The 18,904-nt window shown below is 38.4% G+C and overlaps 2 protein-coding genes across 3 annotated transcripts in view; one reads left to right on the top strand and one right to left on the bottom strand.

Annotated features, from left to right (window-relative positions):
- LOC134651343 (serine proteinase stubble-like) overlaps window positions 1-11,910 on the top strand; it is a 229,330-nt gene extending 217,420 nt beyond the window's left edge. For both annotated transcript variants that reach the window (XM_063506418.1, XM_063506417.1), the window contains exons 7-10: window positions 5,277-5,469; window positions 6,122-6,419; window positions 7,099-7,248; window positions 11,638-11,910. In XM_063506418.1, the coding sequence (XP_063362488.1) occupies window positions 5,277-5,469; window positions 6,122-6,419; window positions 7,099-7,248; window positions 11,638-11,775 (779 nt within the window). In that variant the 3' untranslated portion in view covers window positions 11,776-11,910. The remainder of the gene's footprint in view (window positions 1-5,276; window positions 5,470-6,121; window positions 6,420-7,098; window positions 7,249-11,637) is intronic.
- Window positions 11,911-15,957: 4,047 nt separating this feature from the next.
- Window positions 15,958-17,022, bottom strand: LOC134651530 (uncharacterized). The gene has a single exon (XM_063506633.1). It carries the CDS (start codon window positions 17,011-17,013, stop codon window positions 16,063-16,065), a length of 951 nt encoding a protein of 316 aa, XP_063362703.1. The 5' UTR covers window positions 17,014-17,022; the 3' UTR covers window positions 15,958-16,062.
- Window positions 17,023-18,904: the final 1,882 nt, after the last annotated feature.

Below are 18,904 nucleotides of genomic sequence, written 5' to 3'. Positions count from 1 at the left end.
TCTTGGGAGAAGCCGGCCAAGCCGAAACCGACGAAGTTCACGACCACAGCCAAACCGCCTAAGAAGAAGGACCAGAATAAACCAGAGACCACTGCAGCCGTCTACTGCAGAATTCTCAAGCACTCACTCGTTAGGTACTCACCACTGAGAGCTGCTTGAGCGGGCCGTGCGCCGCTTCTTATTCGATATTCGCGGTCCCGAGCACGCACATCCATCTCCCTCAGCTTACGCTCAGTGAGAGTGAGAGAAGAATACGAACCTACGGGGCCTTAAACTACGGGCTCTTAGCATCCTTTGGAAGGTGTATGGAAGCTAAGATACCCCGCCGGACGCTACTGAGACCGTACCTTTGGTCTGTGCCGTAATACCAACAAAATCGATGTTCAACAGTGAAAGTAAACGAATCTTATATTATGATGCTTTCCTAACGCATTGTCACGTTATTTTCTCGTTAGAAATTATTTTCATTTTCTAATAATGGACGAAAGACGATCATTAGTAAGAAGTACGACAAATATCCGTATGTATTGGGCAACGTGCTTGGACTTATCGAAGGGTGTCTGATCAGTCCAGACACTCTTGGATAAGTCCAAGGGTCCATCTTAGGCTTGAATAGAATAGGCATAGAATTCATTTATCATGAGCCGCGTTAAATGCTTGTTTCCCACCCATGTAGACTGTCAGTGCGCCTAAGTTTTTAATTGTAATAAGTGTAATAACCTGCAATATCTAAAAGCAGTAAAAGTTTGACTTTGGTAAAGTTAGCAATTTATATTCTCGCAAATTGCGCAGTTCTTCTGTGAACAATCAACAACTTGAAGATAACGTTCTAACAACACTATTTTAACGAAACAGCAATACAGACCCTCGAACTTTGAGCAAGCCAGTGCTGATTGCGATGCGGGGTTCCGTAGTGCCCTAACACGCATAACAGCGGTATGTTAGTTTGGAAAACTCCAAGCGATTGTGTAGCGTAGTTCTTTTGTTGTTGTTTGTGTGGTGGAACAGTTGAATCGACGCGAGAAAGTTATTTAAGTCCCAAAAGTGTAAAAAATATAATTATAAATTCTCAGAAAGCATAAAGCAATGATGTAAAATCTTGCTTGACATTTTTAATCAATCGGGAATATGCATTGGGACAACTTTTATCTACCTACCAGCTCCTTTCTCTGGACTCCATCCAACGGCGGGCAGTTCGTATTGTCGGCGATCCCGAACTTACTGACGGCTCAGAACCTCTTAGCCTTCGGAGAGACGTTGGCTCTCTTTGCATGTTCTACCGTCTGTACAATGGGGAATGCTATGAAGAACTTTTTGATTTGGTGCCATCGTCTCGTTTTTATCAGCGCACCTCCCGCCAAAGGAGCAAATCTCATCCTCATTTCTTAGATACTTACATGGCACACCAAGAATAAGCGGGTAGGTATTTAGCTCTTTTTTTCCACAACGTGCAGAATGTGTCATGACATTCTTTAATCCAATATCATTATTTCATCGATCAGTTCACGGATGCAATTATATAGACTTCTAGAGTTTGGAGTACTAATAGATTGAGAAGATTTGACACTTTGCCGAATCTAAAAAACTAGTTTCATGAATAGAAAACATATTGCAAATCCGTATAGACCCGTATGCAGTATGGTTTCTGGCAAGGAACCCCAAAAAGTATACTTCAAGTACCTAGCCGCTTTGCCAAAAAGCTTGCATTTGTTTTCGATCCCAGCGCTCCCGGTGATGGCACTATCGCACTGTAAGAGCTGTTCCCAGCTTAGCTCTTTGCACACACAACACACACTCATTTAACCCAAACAAACTTTATACTGAAGTAATAAGAACCATTTTAGAACAAAATTCAAGCAATTTCGGGAGCAAACGTGTAGTCACTTGTTTTCAGTCGTTTTTGAGCAGATTGTTTCAATGTTTGAGGGTTTCGTGTGGGTATCTAGTAAGGTATTTGAACTCTGTGTATTCAAGTAATTATGGATAAAACGTTATGTTTGCTTTTCTCTTGTAGTTTTAAACATTGGAATTGTCCGATTTGAGACTGTCGAGACTGAATGGTTTGTTTTCTATCGGAATTAAACTTGTCGCCATTTTTATTTAAAATTGTTGTTCAGTTCTTAGGTCTTTACTATAATTTCTTAATTTGTCGTTAAGAGCCAACAGGAGTGGTAATTTCTCCATACAAACGTACTCGACTGTTTCCTCCGTGGGTTTTGATTGAAGCTAGAGCAATGATTTTTTCAACACAGATTAATATTGTCAATATCTGTGTCGGACCGTTTTGCTTTTTTTGATATTTTTGTTTTTTAAGGCGCTTTCCCTTCAAAAATGGCCAAAATGGCCTAATTGACTATGCCGCAATGAGAGGCGTAGTATTCAAAACTGATATCAATTAGCCAAAAAAGCAAAACGGTCCGATACAGATAATTTCATAATCATTTAGATTTCCAAATTTGGTTACTATTGGTTAAGTTTTGGAGGAGGAAACAGTCGAGTACGAAACCTCGATTTTTGAGATTTTTACGCAGGATTTTCGCCTTGTCAACGAAATTTACAAATACTTAAGATCGACAAAATCAGTGCTTTACGCGCGTTTACCTAAACGTCTTTCAGGTAAAAATTCATTACTAATTTAGTGAATCTGTTTTCAAACAAATGATCTTAAAGAGCAAGATAACAAGACGTGCCAATAGATACAAGCCAGCCTATTATGGATAGCTTTATCCATCTTTATCCACGTGATAAAATAACTGTCACTGTTTAACACCGTGGGAAAGAAAGTGACGGACACCGTTTTATCACGCTGTCACGTAGACAAGAACGACCATCATATCCGTACGTTGTTTTTATTACGTAATAAAAGGTGTACAATTTCATCGACTAAATTACATTTTTGCGACTAAAATCGATACCGGCCTTTTAACCCGGAAATAATAAATTATAATTTTAAACTGCAGTTTCCAGGCTGCCTCGCTCATTATTAATTTACCAGGAATGATATTACATCACCAATCCGTTGATGACGTCATTCCATTTTGGAATGAAAACTCAAATCCCGAAGGTCCCGATGCTCGTTAATATTTGGCAAGCTCATTAGTGGAATGCTCATGCGACAGGAAATATAATACAGTATAAGTAAGATCACTGCCAATTTGGAACGGAATTAAATACCTACCAGAAGAGGTTTTTGTTTCTTTCTCATACTATTTTTGGTATAAAAGGCATACAACCTGTCTCATGGTAAGTGGTCAAATCATACCTACAGGTTTCTCAGATACAACTGTTAAATTCTCTACTGCCGATGACGTTTATGAGACGCTCGGTTTTAGAGACCTAATAGGGCCCCTAGGCCCTTGGTATGGGCTCTTGGAATTTATCCATCTCAAAACCATTGCCTGGGTGCTAATCGTTTACTCAGTCTTCTCTCTGACCTTCCTAGGGCAAACAGTAAGGCCTAGCAAGCCTAGCTAAAGCTAGTGCCTTGGCGGTAGGTTCCCGACTGTCCCTTGGCTCTTTGCAACGGGAGTAGGCGTGCCCAACGTCTACGGTTAATTAACCAGTTTTGTATGAGCTTTGGTAATGTACGCACCTATATATATATATATATATATATATACCTATAAGTAAGTCTCAAAGTCAATACAAAGTTTTGCTGACATTGGCGTTTGAGTGAAAGCTTTATTTGAAGCAATAGTTCCAACTATTTAAGCGTTGATGCCCCCTAATAGTCCTATTGGTGTAAGTACAAAATTTGCAGGCTAAACGAATGAGCTTGAGATCTAATCTTTGTATTGCATGCTCGACGGAAATAGGAATTTCCTGAACCCTATTACATGAAACAGCCCATTGTGTACTAACTGGTCTAGAAATTTGTTGCTGGTTAAAACTATTTTGGCAATCTGCGAAAAAAGGCTTTAAAAGTATTAGTAATAGGAAAATAATAATAAATATAGGGACGTATACTACTGCATGTTTGTCTAAATATTAATTTTTCTGATTTTACCAATCCAACGTGCAGTATTTACCTATACAGGGTGTTTGGCAGATGACCCGTCAAATTTTTTTGTGGTGTTGGTGGTATCATTTCCTTCCTTTCCGTCCTTGGAACTTTAGTCCTAGGAGCCACGGTTCTGGATAATGAATGCATTTAAAAAATCGTATCTCCAGAACCGTGGCTCCTACGACTAAAGTTCCAAGGACGGAAAAGAAGGAAATGATACCACCAACATCACAAAAAAATTTGACGGGTCATCTGCCAAACACCCTGTATTTTAAAAGTGTTCTTCTAAAAAAATAATGACCCTTGGTTTGGAATCAAAAAAGAGTTATTGCATGCTATAGAAAATCTGGTAGAATGATCCAAGTAACCTTACGTGGTAAAATAAACTTTAATAATGTAATTAAGATTTGCCTAGACTGTTGTAATTTATGATATGACTAGCGACCCGCTCCGGCTTCGCACGGGTTAACAAATTATACATAAACCACTCTATCTATTAAAAAAAAACCGCATCAAAATCCGTTGCGTAGTTTAAAAAGATGTAAGCATACATACAGACAGACAGACAGCGGGAAGCGACTTTGTTTTATACTATGTAGTGATATAGCTCCTGACTTCATGACATAAGTTAAGATAGAATGGAGTATTAACATCATTAGTAAAGTAACATGAAACTTTGTTCTAAAGTGAGATTATGAGTAGTTAGGTAAATAGTATCAAGTCTTGTTGATACCTATATACTTGAAGCTAATTAGCAAGTATAGAATTTATAATATCCGGGAGACCGAGCAAAGCTCGGAAAACATATAAAATGCGCATTTTCCCAGGGATAAGACCTATCTAGATCGATTTTTCGCCCCCGAAAACCCCCATATAGCAAATTTTATCGAAATCGTTAGAGCCGTTTCCGAGATCCCCGAAATATATATATATATATATATATTTATATATATATATATATAAATAAATAAATAAATAAACAAGAATTGCTCGTTTAAAGGTATTAGTTAGATAGATAGATTTGTACAAAAGGATTTTGCTGAAAATTATTTGTTATTACTTATAAGAAAGGTACGTCCTTCAAATGTTTTGTAAAATTCTGTTATGCTCTGTTATTCATCTATGATATAAGATTTTTTGGTTCTAGATGGACTACCCGTCCCTTTTAAAGTAATATAGTTAAAACAGACGGGTAGTTTATCTCGCGGGTCGCGCCCCCCCCCCCACTGGCGTACTGCATACATCTACATCCACATTCTCTTGGTGTTTCCAGAATGCGGCGTCACAGCAATGTGGCCACGTCCAGAGATGAGGATAATGGGCGGCAAGGACTCCAGCTTCGGGCGGTGGCCGTGGCAGGTCTCTGTGCGGAGGACGTCCTTCTTCAGCTTCTCATCGACGCACAGATGTGGTGGAGCCATCATCAATGAGGGCTGGATTGCTACCGCTGGCCATTGCGTTGATGAGTAAGTTTTTCTGTCTCAGTGTTGCCACGCCCAGAGATTAGGATAATGGGCGGCAAGGACTCCAGCTTCGGGCGGTGGCCGTGGCAGGTCTCGGTGCGCAGGACGTCCTTCTTCAGCTTCTCATCGACGCACAGATGTGGTGGGGCCATCATCAATGAGGGCTGGATTGCTACCGCTGGCCATTGCGTTGATGAGTAAGTTTTTTCTTCTTCTTCAATTTCGAAACATAAAATATGGAGTTCTAACTTGTGACCACTATAAGTGGTTCTGTTGTATTGCTTCCCACACTGGCCGATATTCTGGCTTCTTAAGGGCTTATTTACACGGCGAGCGAACTCGTATACGATTTTAGTTACATTGCGGAACATTGAGGTCAAATAATGCAATGTAATGAAACTCGCATGCGAGTTCTCGCACCGTCTAAATGAGCCCTAATGGCGGCTTGATGTACGACGCGTGTAACCTCAGAGAAAATACACACAAACACATACAGACACAGACACACGCACATATAAAGAAACACAAACACACAGATAAAACACACATCAAAAGGTCTGACAGAAATGGTCGAGAAAAGAAAAGAGAAGAAGTTTTGCGACAATCAACATTTTTATATGACTGTGTCTAAAGATTACTTTTTTATTTTCTACAGCCTCCTCACCTCTCAAATCCGAATACGAGTCGGCGAATACGACTTCTCCTCCGTATCCGAGCAATACCCCTTCGTGGAGCAAGGCGTGGCGCGGAAAGCCGTTCATCCGAAATACAATTTCTTCACCTACGAATACGACCTGGCTCTGGTCAAACTGGAGTCAACGTTGGTCTTCGCGCCGCATATCTCCCCAATTTGTTTGCCGGCGACTGATGATTTGTTGGTGGGGGAGAATGCGACGGTGACGGGATGGGGAAGATTGTCGGAGGGTGGTGTGCTGCCGTCCATTTTGCAAGAGGTGAGTTTATAAAGGCTCTTTCTTTGGTCGTTCTGACTCGTTATAACTTCTGTTTATCTATGACTTTTTGACTTTTAACAAGGTGTAGGTACTGAAACACTATTATACTCTTTTATTGCCCACCGCATTATAAAAAAGAACTGTACAAATTACAAACTCAAAACTTATCTCTTAAGTAATTTCTTTACGAAATACGTAAGTACGTTTTCTTATTATACTTGGGTTTTCTCCGAGAGAATATGAACTAATAATAGGTGTTTCATAAGTTTATCCGATAAAAGCAGCATTTTGTTTTATAAATATCCTCCTTTGACCCTTCCCGCCCACACTTGTTAGGAAAACTTTTTCAGTAATATGATTTTCAGGAGTTTTTTGTAACAGACTTGAATGTGTCGGTTATTTTTAGTTTTAAGTATGCTTTAGGAAAAGTACTTTGTAAGTATTTAATACAGACTTACGTACTTTAGGCAAAAATCGCGAAAAAACCTGAATACTTACATCTGCGAAGAAATTCAAAGCTGTGTGGAAATACTTCATCTGCACTCTCAACTAGGTTACCTTGGGGACTATAGCTCATAAGCCTTTTGTAAGAGGAGGCCTTTGGCACAGCTTGGGACGTATATAGACTATATAGACTGGTATGAATGACTTTATTAATATTACTCTTCAATAATTCCAGGTCCAAGTTCCAATAGTGTCCAACGACCGCTGCAAGTCCATGTTCCTGCGAGCTGGGAGACACGAGTTCATTCCTGACATCTTCCTCTGCGCCGGCCACGAGCGCGGGGGACACGACTCCTGCCAGGGGGACTCAGGGGGACCACTACAGGTTACCATCTTTCTTTAAACGTACCAGGTCATTTCTGAACATGTTCATAAAATATGTGCTGACGACGAGCTCAGGACACACAATTTCTGCCTAGGGATTCAGGAAGATTTTCTAAGCTACTAGATTATTTCTGACATCTTCCTCTGCGCTGGCCGTAGACACGACTCCTGTCAGGGGGATTCTGGGGGACCACTACAGGTGACATTCTTTCTATAATATTATTCATACCTTTTTTTTAATTTTTAACAAGCAGAAACGTCTGCGATCGATGCTATTATGATCGATGCTGGAGTATCGATCCAGAGGCCGTGAGGTCAAGTCTCACCCAAGACAGTAAGTTTCCACATTTAAATTTATTATTAATACCTGTTGCTGGTACCTAATACAAGTTATTATGACAATATATTCGAGGACCTTGTTGTAAAACAATCAAGATGACGTCAAGGCGATTCTCAAACTTCTTTTGACAGGCCTGCGAAAGTAGCGCTCTCATTTAATCCCGTAGGTAGGTTTGGTGGTCTGTCCAACCACATTGTCTCTTCAAAGTCACATCGTGATGCATCTGTGCCTGCAATATAGGCAAGAGGCAAAATAGCCGCTTTGGTTACGGACAGGTAGTTAACTAAGTAGAATGTGTACCTATGCTAATTGATTCCCTTGCAAATTGCCTCTTGAGAGGAAGGACTAAGACAAGCGACGAAATTACAGGCACATAGACACTGAATATTTGTCCTCAAAGGAAACGTGAAACAGAAACGTTACCAGCCATAAGTAATATGGGGACTTGTAAATTCAAATTCATGTCAGATTTTGAGAAACGGTTTGTTTCCTATGGCTTAAGTAAACAACAGTTGTGAAAAGTGTTTTGAAAATTACTGTTAAATAGTAATTAACCTAACCTAACCTGGAAATACTTTCATAAGTAACTCATGTGAGTCGACCAGCAATGAAACTATTCAAGTTAAAAATAAAACACGTAAAATGTTTTTTGTCAAGCGAATCGAAAAAGTCATCAAAAACGCACTGAGTGCTCCGAACATGTAGACATGATGGATGCGCGAATGAATGTGCGAACGCTGGGCTGGGCATTTACAATCGATTGTAAAAATATCGGTGCACTCAACCATTTCACCATTTCAAAAATAATGTAGGCGTAAACGGTGAAGGGAATTTTTTGTATGTTCCTAGAGGGTTTTGATATTTCACAAGCTGATATTAACAAAGACAGGGCACTTGTGCAACTGCTGTTTATACGTCTAGCAACTTTTTATGTAAGCTCGATCGCGTTTTTTCTGACATGGATTTTCCGTATGGAAAATAAATAGTATGGAACGTTCAATAAAGTTTGTATTGTGTCTTTATGAAGATAATATATTAAGTAATGCATCCATTTTGTCGTAGCAACTGCCGTGACTTTTGTCATAGCCATTTTGTCGTAGTGACTAGAGTTAGACCAAGATCAGTTTGCAACGATTTTAATAGCCCACCGCGTTACGTTAGCCCATAGTGTTATTTTAAACGTCAGACTTCTATGAAATCATTACGTATAAAATAACACATACGTGTGCTATAAAATCGTTGCAGACTTGTCTTGGTCTAACTCTACCGACTAGGTTTAGGAATGAAATACCAAAACTAAATGTATCATCCGTTAACATTGCGGTACGAATAGGTACGCTATCAAAAATAACATATTTCTTATACCTCAGCCATACATACGGCTCTGAAACTAATTAACTAATTAATAATTAATTAATTAATTAATTAACTAATTAGGCGACAGGCGACATGTTGCCGGGTCCTTCATTATTTGACTAGATTGAATGTTCGCCTTGCGTTCCTGTCTTGTATGCAGGGCCGGATTAACCCTAAGGCAGAGTAGGCAACTGCCTATGGGCCCCGCCTCGGCTAGGGGGCCCCGGCGGCCCCACGCGCGCAAAAAAAAATGTGTTTCATATGGCCAAAATTCATAAATATTTTTTTATGGTACCTACTTATACCTAATGTCCAATATCAGTTTCTCAGACACACTATCATCAAATGATTATGTAAATTATGTTATTTTATAGCTTTTAAAGTCTGTAAATCGAGCTCGAATTTCAGGCTCCCGAGGGCCTAAAACCTCATTAATGAAACTTCGGCCCTCCGAGTAACTCTTGTATGACACGTATATTATTGTTGAGTAACATTTGACGATTGGTTCGTATCAGAGCGCTGCTTTCTTACAGCTCGACCTTCGGCGTAGCTTTTTAACAAATATAAACATTGATTTCAGAAGCTTAGCCTTTTGCCTCGCATGAAAGCTCACCTCGCTGGTTATAAGTATGCTTCGGGCTTGTTAAGTATGTGGAGATTGCTGAGCTCGACCTTCAGCCTCACTTTTTACCTCAATTTTTGATTCGTCTACCAAATCTTTTCTTCAGCTTAGCCTTTGGCCTCGCTGCGCCAAGCTCGGTCTGCGGTCTCGCTTTTTAATACAATGGACATTGGTTGGCGTCTGTGATCTAGCTTTATTTCCTGAAGCATGGCTTTGACCTCGCATGAAAGCTCGCCTCACTGGGTAACTTCGGATTTTTAGGCTTTTTTAACACGTTTTCACAATTTATTCACAAAAAATTTCGCGCTCGCTGCGCTCGCGATTTTTATTGCTTATTGCTTTTCCGAATGGTTAATGAATAATCATTTAAACACATGGAAAATATTTATTATTAGGTTAATTTTAATCATGTGGCTCGGTATGGTCGGACAATCGCTGTTCAGCCTCGCAAAATATTTAACTACTTATTGAGAAAAAAAGAGCTCTCCCCACACTGGACGCAAGGAGGAATCGGCAAAAACTAATATAAAAAAACCTTTATGTCCACGCAAGAGCGAAAAAGACATCGTTCGGCATGTTCGGATCGGCTCAACCGACACCTGAAGGTTCTCATTACGCAACCGCAAACTTACTTCCCTGTACTGAACAACTGAACTTATGTATGCAGAATTAACTGTAAGGGGGCCCCGAGCATTGCACTGCCTAGGGGCCCCGACATGCTTAATCCGGCCCTGCTTGTATGCCTTTAATGTTCAATCTTGTTGCACATGCATAAAGGGTACAAAGACGTTCTGTGTGCTCCGTATGATATACAGGGTGTCTCATTTAAATCGGTCAGTATGGGAAAGTCTGAAACTATAAGACATACGAAGATCTGTTCTTAGGAACTATGTCATCGATTTTAATAAGAAGAAAAACTGCATTCATACATTAAAAAAAAAACCTGTACTCAGCTCGGGAATCGAACCCGGTAAGGTTGTTTTGAAAGAAATAAACTTACACTATTTCTAGTTAGATATCGATTGTGTAGGTCTTAAGCAGTAAATGGCTCTATGAAACATGATCTCTAAAATGAATAAAATGCATTGTTTTCATATTCTTTAATTTATTTTAGTAAGTGTTCGAAATGACCACCGCCTTTTTATTATTTTGAGTACAGGTTTTTTTTAATGTATGAATGCAGTTTTTCTTCTTATTAAAATCGATGACATGGTTCCTAAGAACAGATCTTCGTATGTCTTATAGTTTCAGACTTTCCCATACTGACCGATATAAATGAAACACCCTGTATAGGCATATCATGGGCGGACGTACGGATTTTATTTTACATGTTTAGTGCCAAAATCTATTTTTACCCCATTTGATACCTGTCAGCCTTGTCCTATTGCAAGTTGCTAAGCGGGCGAGGAGTTCAGAATGATCTTAACGAGACTTTATTGTTAGGAGAATAAGAGCTAATAAATCGTGTCAAGGTAATTTTGAGCACCTCATCCGCTTAGCAACTTCTGCTGTTGACTGTACAACAGTAGAACTGGGGCCCGTTTCTCAAAAGCTTGTAACTTGTAATACAAGTGGAAGTCCCTTTCTAACAAAAGCTGTCAAAAAGTGACATCCACTTGTATTACAAGTTACAAGCTTTTGAGAAACGGGCCCGTGATGTTTATTTTTCCAGTTGGCGTATGACGGACGCGGATATCACTTAAATATATTTTTATTAATATATTCTATCGAGCGCAAAAGTGTCATTTTTTTGATTGTCCAATATTCGCAATAGGGTAATTCGCCAGTCACTGGCCACCTGTTAGTAACTGGCCACCCTAAACCAAAAATGAATTCTATTCAGCTATAAACAGAATTCATTTTAGTATAAGGTGGCTAGTTATTGAAGGCTGGCCAGTTATTGAATACTAATAAAATGAACTCTGTCTATAGTTGAGAATAGATTTCATTTTTAGTTTAGGGTGCCCAGTTATTGGCCGGTGGCCAGTTACTGGCGAATTACCCTATAAAATTAAGTTTTTTTATAGCATTTTTTCTAAGTTGAATTTAAAAGTTAACACTCCTTTTTCCAGGTGAAAGGCAAAGACCAGCGTTACTTCCTGGCCGGCATAATAAGTTGGGGCATCGGGTGCGGCGAGGCGAACCTCCCCGGGGTCTGCACCAGGATCTCCAAGTTCGTGCCCTGGATCCTGCAGACCGTGAACTCTTAGGAACGTGTGCGAACGGGACGCCGCTATACACGAGCAATGCTGTCCCTATCACACGGTATCGGTGTGATAACCGGGTTAGTTTGAAAACCAATTAAAACTTCGCCAGGTGCGGTGTTTGAGGCGAAGAGGACTTTTAAAAAGAGTTTAGGTACCTAATAATAGGTATCGGAAAATTTTTAGAAATTTTTAACCATACATCATGCTGTTTAGACTTTCATTTGAAATTCAAGGTCGTGGATTGAATAGAAAATTCTGACAGCGGCATACAAAAGGTTCAGTTTGTTTCTGTATCCCAGATGCGTTGTGTATATTTCTTAAACAGTAAGTATAGTTGGTCAAACCAATTTGTCAGTCAGTAAGAACCTGGAAAACTATACTCATCCTTTTCTTTTGGGTGCTAGTACTAGTGTAAGACAAGGATAGTAAGATTCTTTCTGCCTATGTTTGAAACGAGACAGTCCTTTGACAAACTATATTTCGTGTATTTAACTTCAGCTGCTGGCTTTAGTAAGTATCTCGGATATGGAAACAGACCTTAAAAATGTATATTTTTGATTAATAATGAAACAGGGTAGAAAGAAGTGAGTTAAAACAAAACTCTTTAGAAGAGATTTTGTTGATATTTGACGATACTTTGTAAGAAAGTTTCAAAATGAGAATATTTTATCCATTGTAAAATTAGACATAAATAACACGCCTACAATAATTGTTTAACAGATGCTTTAGGAAATAAAACATGGAAGATATACAACTTATTAAAAATGACGATGGAATACGCTGAAGGCGTTTTCTGACGCAAAAATACAAAAGGAAGTGACGAAACGAAAAGGGAATGTGCAGTGCTAAGTTACCTTCAAAAATGTTGATTTGATTCAACGTTTTGTGAGGCGTTTTATAGTCTTCTATATATCGATCTCGACTTTTGAAGGTACAGAAGATTTTAATAAAAGAATAAATAATCTTCTACATTTTCGAAGCTTGAGATCGGAAAGAGCTGACGGTCATCGTTTGTGCGATACTGTTTGAGACTGCTTGCCTTAAGTCCTAAGTTTAAAAAGTCTGTAAAATGTGTCACATTAGTACTTAAGGGGCCCACTGATTATCTATCCGCCGGACGACATCAGCCTGTCAGTTAGAACAAAAAGTTGACAGTTCCGAACAACTGACAGGCTGATATCGTCCGGCGGACTGAATCAGTAGTCCCCTTTAGGTATATTACAAGAAAACGTATACCTATTCTAACTTACCCTTGAATGAATGTAAGTCAAGTTCAAAATGAACAAAGTTATTTCGTCCTAGAATTGGATAGCATTAATTTAATGTTTATTTAGCAAACATACTTTCAATATTAGTTCGTTATTGTTTTGATTTATTGTTTGTATTATCAAAATAAACAATTTTGATCGGCAATAAATTGATTTCTTTGCGAAATATTGCGAAATTGTAATAAAAATATTTTATAGACGATATTTAACTAAGGACTTAAGACGAGCATCGTCTTTAGCTCTTAAGAGTAAAATAATAAGCTTTGGACTATAATTAACGCCCTTATTACTGCTTGTTTTCGAGGCTTTAGTATTTATTCCTGGCCTTCATTAGGGAGATTAATTTAAATGTTTTAGAAAACCAGCTTTGTAGTTATAAAAAAAGATATTTTGATCTTGATTTATATCTGATTTCAGCTAAAGTATTAATTTTCCTAAAATGGACTACGCGCGTTTTGTTAAGTTTTGTGTAAATATGTTTATTAATTTATTTATAAGCTGAATAAATTCTAACAAAAGAAGCATTTATTTTTTCCCAATGTAAATACGTAAAATAAGATTTTGTACTCTTGCCCGCTTTACATTAAGTTTTGTTTTTAACGCAGTATTATTTTATACGTTGGTTTACTTTTTGTAAATATGACTCAAAAATGGAACACAAACTTTTGTACGATTTATTTTTATACTTGGCATGTAACATAAGTGTACTTATTATTGTATAGGTAGTTTTACGCAACTTAGTTATGTTGTTGAATGTGAGTGAATCAACTTCTTGTTGTAACTTGTTCAATTTTACTTGCTGGCCTGTCTAATGTCACGGGCCCGTTTCTCAAAAGCTTGTAACTTGTAATACAAGCGGATGTCACTTTTTGACAGCTTTTGTTAGAAAGGGACTTCCACTTGTATTACAAGTTACAAGCTTTTGAGAAACGGGCCCCAGGTTGCTAAGTAAGACAGCAAAAAGTTGATTGTCTTTCTTATGTGTAAACTTGGGTTACGTGGGGTAAACAAGAATTTAGTTATTTCTCAGTTAAAAGACAATAAGTGCTTGTTTATCTCTCTTGATCTTAAATGTGAAAATAGTTAACCAAAACACAATTTTACGCTACGCTTGAGGAGGTAACGAATGCTTAAGACGTGATGTCCTTTTAAGATTCTATATTAATTTTGTTTAAATAGTTTATGATGTTGTTGACTTCATATTGTTCATTTGCACAGTAAATTTGTTAATGATTAAATATTGAAATAATACACGTTGCTATTTTATTTCTCAATCAATTGCCCCTTGATCTTTTTAAATCCGAAAATTTTTGTAGGTATAGTAGTGTCCATACGTCGATCTTCGGCGCAAAAACTTTAGCATGGCAGATTCCATTAAAGGAGATTTTGCATATGCAGTAAACAGTCTTTCGTAATTTGTAATGGGGATAGTAAACAAAATTATCTCGCTACGAAAATGTATGAATGTTTCATACTTATATTGTTCAAATTGATGAGAGTAATCTCCAGAGACGCGCTTTATGCACATAGTAAAATTATAGCAATTTAGGTGTCTAGCTCGAGTTAATATAGTTTGAATTGCTTGGTCAATGAATTAGGTGTGGATGTAGAGTTGAACACAGAGCCCACAAATTCCGGCAGACCATTAGGGAGCTTAATTTAGTCGAGCTGCACAGCTTAGGTCAGCTGAGTTGGTTTTGAATGATCCGCTTTTCACACTCAATGGATTTATGTACAGGCCCGTAGACAACATGCCAATCGGTAACGCGTAGCGAACGAAACGCAACTGTCACTGTCACACTGAAGAGACACAAAGCGATTCGATGGCGAAGCGCAAGCGATTGTCACCTTGGCTAGGCCGCCAGTTGAGTTCAGAAACTTCTTTACAAGTCAGCGTCCCCAAAATGTTATTACATGACTCTAAGTGTACGGCCTGAGTGGACGCTCGAAGCGGAGCGTTCGGCGGGGCGTGCAGCGTGGCGTCGGGCTCACAAGTAATTTGAGCAGCGTGCACTAAGGCCGCTCCTATACGCTTGCATTTGTTTAACATGCACGCCGCACGCCCCGCCCCGCCCCGCTGCACGCCCAACTCGAGCGTCCACTCAGGCCTTACACTAAGACTAAGGTCGCGTGCCTACTTCGGGTTTAATACGACTGAATTGCACATACGGGTAGTTTGAGTATGTGTTAACCAGGATTATATCGCCTGAATGATTGGATTTCGCTAAAAGACTTTAACAGGTAATATCACTCTTCTGTGAACACTTACAATCTATGCAGACTTCCTATACCTATTGACATTATGGTTATTGTCAGATATCTTGCATATACCTACATAACTAATTGATAAGGTAACTATTTTCCTACACATTAAAATAAGATATCCCGTAAGTTTGTCTATCTAACCTGACTAGAGTTTTCCACTCATCTACTCGAAGGTTAGCTGGAAGAGATCCCTATAGGGATAAGTTCGCCTTTGTACTTCCATTATTGTAATTTATTTATTTTAATCTGTGTTGTGTACAATAAAATGATTAATACTACTACTCATTGGCCTTAGCGTCTAATGCAGACGATTTATGGCGTAAAACCGGAGACTACTACTACTACTATATTTTATAACTAAAAACAGAATAGCGATTATTTGAAAAAGTAAACCCGCTGTAATGTTCTATACATTGCAGTAACAAAGTGCGGAGGGAAATGACACTAGCATTAAGAGAAATTGAAAAATTCTATTTTCGGACCGTCTGGATTTCCCTCATACAGCAAATACAATATAATAATATAATTTCTAACGTAATAACTTTCCCTTTGTAAAAACATAATTTGAAATACTAAAGCTCATATTATTGTGACATATTATTCTGTTTTAAGCAGGTGGTCGGTAAACATATTAATAAACAGATAAAAAAAAAAAAATTAAACGTTTATATTTCATTCAAGCAATAATTCATTAAGTTCATTATAATAAAATGTATGTACAATAATAATTCCTTACCTAATTAAAACATGCTTCATGCTACGGCCAGCACATACCAAGTGCTTGCATGGGCACTATCAGCCAATTCTGGAAGTTTATCACTGAATCATCATTCGTGAAATGAATATAACCTCTATACCACACAGACACAACACAGTCATAATAAAACAGGAATATTTTCCTAAACTCTTCACTACAACCTTCAAATAAAGGATGAACAGCGCCTGGAGTATTCTTACAATGTATATTGTTAAACTGCACATCATACACCGCTAAAGGTCTGGATATAGGGGTCCTTGGAACCCCGAACTCGAGATCCAAAATCCAAGGCGAATGCTTATCTATATCTTTAATTTTGCACAGTTCATCAATTATCGGATTCGGATCTAAAGTCAGCATCTTCGCTCTCGGGAATAAATCTTTCGGCAATGTTAGATAGTATTCTAAAGATTCAATAACGTCGTGTTCTTCAACTGTTTCGTTATGATCTTCATCTGTTGACGTTACCGGCGTTAAAGCCGCAAAACTCGATACGGGTTCGTAAATGTGATCCAAAGCCGTGCAAATGTTATCAGCTACATATGGCACGACCGTTGAGTACGTAGGTGTATATAGGACGTCCGTGTACGGCAGAACAGGGGTAGGTATTATGGGTAATGGGGGAGATATCAAGGCGAGCGGTACCGTCGGTACAGAAACTGTATACAGCTGATTAATCTGAGGCGGAATTACATCCCATTGATATGTGTAAGGGAGACTGTAGCTTGGTAAAACAGAGCTAGGACCGTAGTAGCTCCCCATTTCGGGTTTCTTCAATATTATATTGTTATTAATCTCTGAGTCAAGTTCATAAAAGTGTTGGGACCAACTTTTTCTCTTCCGCAATTTGGATTTCCTTTTTTCCGCCGTGTTGTCTTGCTGTGATGAATCCTGGCTATCATACTTTTTTATTTGGTTTTTTGTTCTATCTTGCGGGAGTTTTAGGGCCATTGTAAAACATATCTGTAATTTAAAGGATTGTATTTTAACATACAGTCTCTAATACCAAAATATTCCAAGTCAAACAAAAATATAAATTTTTAATGTGAACTTACTTTTTACTGTTTAAGTTTAAAATCTAAAATAACATGATTGACACATACACTGATTCGTGATTGATTTAAAATTTGAATCAAGCAACTTAACGCTTTCGTCATGACGTTTAAAACAACACCCATGCCAAATAAAACACATTAAAAGTGGAGGGTAGATCGATAATGTCATAACTCGTTCCATTTCACGAATATGTATTAATATTTTTTAACGACTTGTTCATTTTGTTATAAATATAACGTTTATTAAATTTACAAATCAATATTTTAGAAATACTTAAATTATTAAACAATATAAAGATATTTTTTCTCATCCAATATCCAATACACAAATGCAAAAATGTATTATGAGATCACAATGTCTAAGATACAAGGTCCATTTTCGTTTAACATAAATGTGCCCATTCCTAAATCGGCAATAGTCACTACCGGTAGTCACACAGTTTTTTTCTACACGTCAGTAGCAATTATTAATGTATCAAATTGGTCAAATCGTCGGCTAAAGTCGCAAGCCTCATCAAACTAAGGGATTTGCAATCTTATCAACCGATACCTAAAGTTGCAAACCTCTTAACTCATACGGAGGAGTTACGAGGTTTGCTAATATAGCTGACGAAATTGTTTACGATATCCAGACTGTTTAACTGACCTATAGTAACAAAGATATTATATTCAATAATTTAATCTTTAATTCCGTAGCCAAATGGCTGACATATTGACAAATATTGCTTGTTTGTAATGCAGTATGTACAGATATATTTTTAACTGTTTGAGCGCTTAACAATTTACTGTAAAGTCCCAAACAGAGCCATTTAGCCTGCGGAGCAGAACAAGACACTAGAAATAAAATATCTTAAATTATTGTCACACCATTCCACACAACAGATGACTGTCAACATATTTTGCCTCCAGCTTTTGTATTTTACAAAGATGACTTCCCTAATAGACGGAGCATCGAGTATGATATGAGTAGCTACAACTTCGTGTGCGCGGAATAATGATGATGATTAATAAGAACTACCCTATGTACTTTCCCGGGCCTCAATTTATCCCCATGCCAAATTACATCAAAATCGGGTTAGTATTCATGAAATATTACCAGGGTGATATTCTAGAGCTTTACGCCTTTAATTGCCATACAAAGCGTTTCATGAGCGTCCATAAAAATTAGATTTGTATAGCAGTCATGTCTCGCTACAAAACTGCAGCAGTAATGCTGGTGATGTAGTCTGAATCCGAACGATACCTTAACGCGGTAGGCACCCCGTTTCATGGCTGTCATTATCCGACTTGCTTTACAATGCTAAGTCTATAGGAGGTACTCTGTAGTTCTGTAACTTAGAAATTCTTTTAGAGCAGTCTCACAAATTGCAGCCGTTCTCGACTCTAACGACCTCCATTGTTGGTGCATCCTGCACGCATTTTTGTATCGGAATTCCGCGTATTTCTCACTAACGGCGAGACTACAGCCAAGAAAATACGACGAAGAAAATGGGAGACAGCGGTATTATTATAGGAAATTCCGCATTATGTTTGGTTATTAGATTCGTTTTATTGAATAGTTCTAACTGCCACGTGCATTCTAAACTTTAAGATAGGTAAGCAAAAATATAGTTGATTAGTTGTACAAAAGTAGGAACTTAAAGGATGAGACACGCGAACGGTCCGGATCGGGGCCGGGGCATCCTACACTTCGTTTATTATGACGGATGATCGGAGATCACGTGATGCATTCTATTGCAATTGAAGTGCCGGACTTGGACGCCTCGGCTCGGGCCCGGACCGTTCTA

Source organism: Cydia amplana, chromosome 10 (assembly GCF_948474715.1).
Source record: "Cydia amplana chromosome 10, ilCydAmpl1.1, whole genome shotgun sequence".
Taxonomy (NCBI): Eukaryota; Metazoa; Arthropoda; class Insecta; order Lepidoptera; family Tortricidae; genus Cydia; species Cydia amplana.
This window is presented reverse-complemented; position numbering and strand designations above follow the sequence as displayed.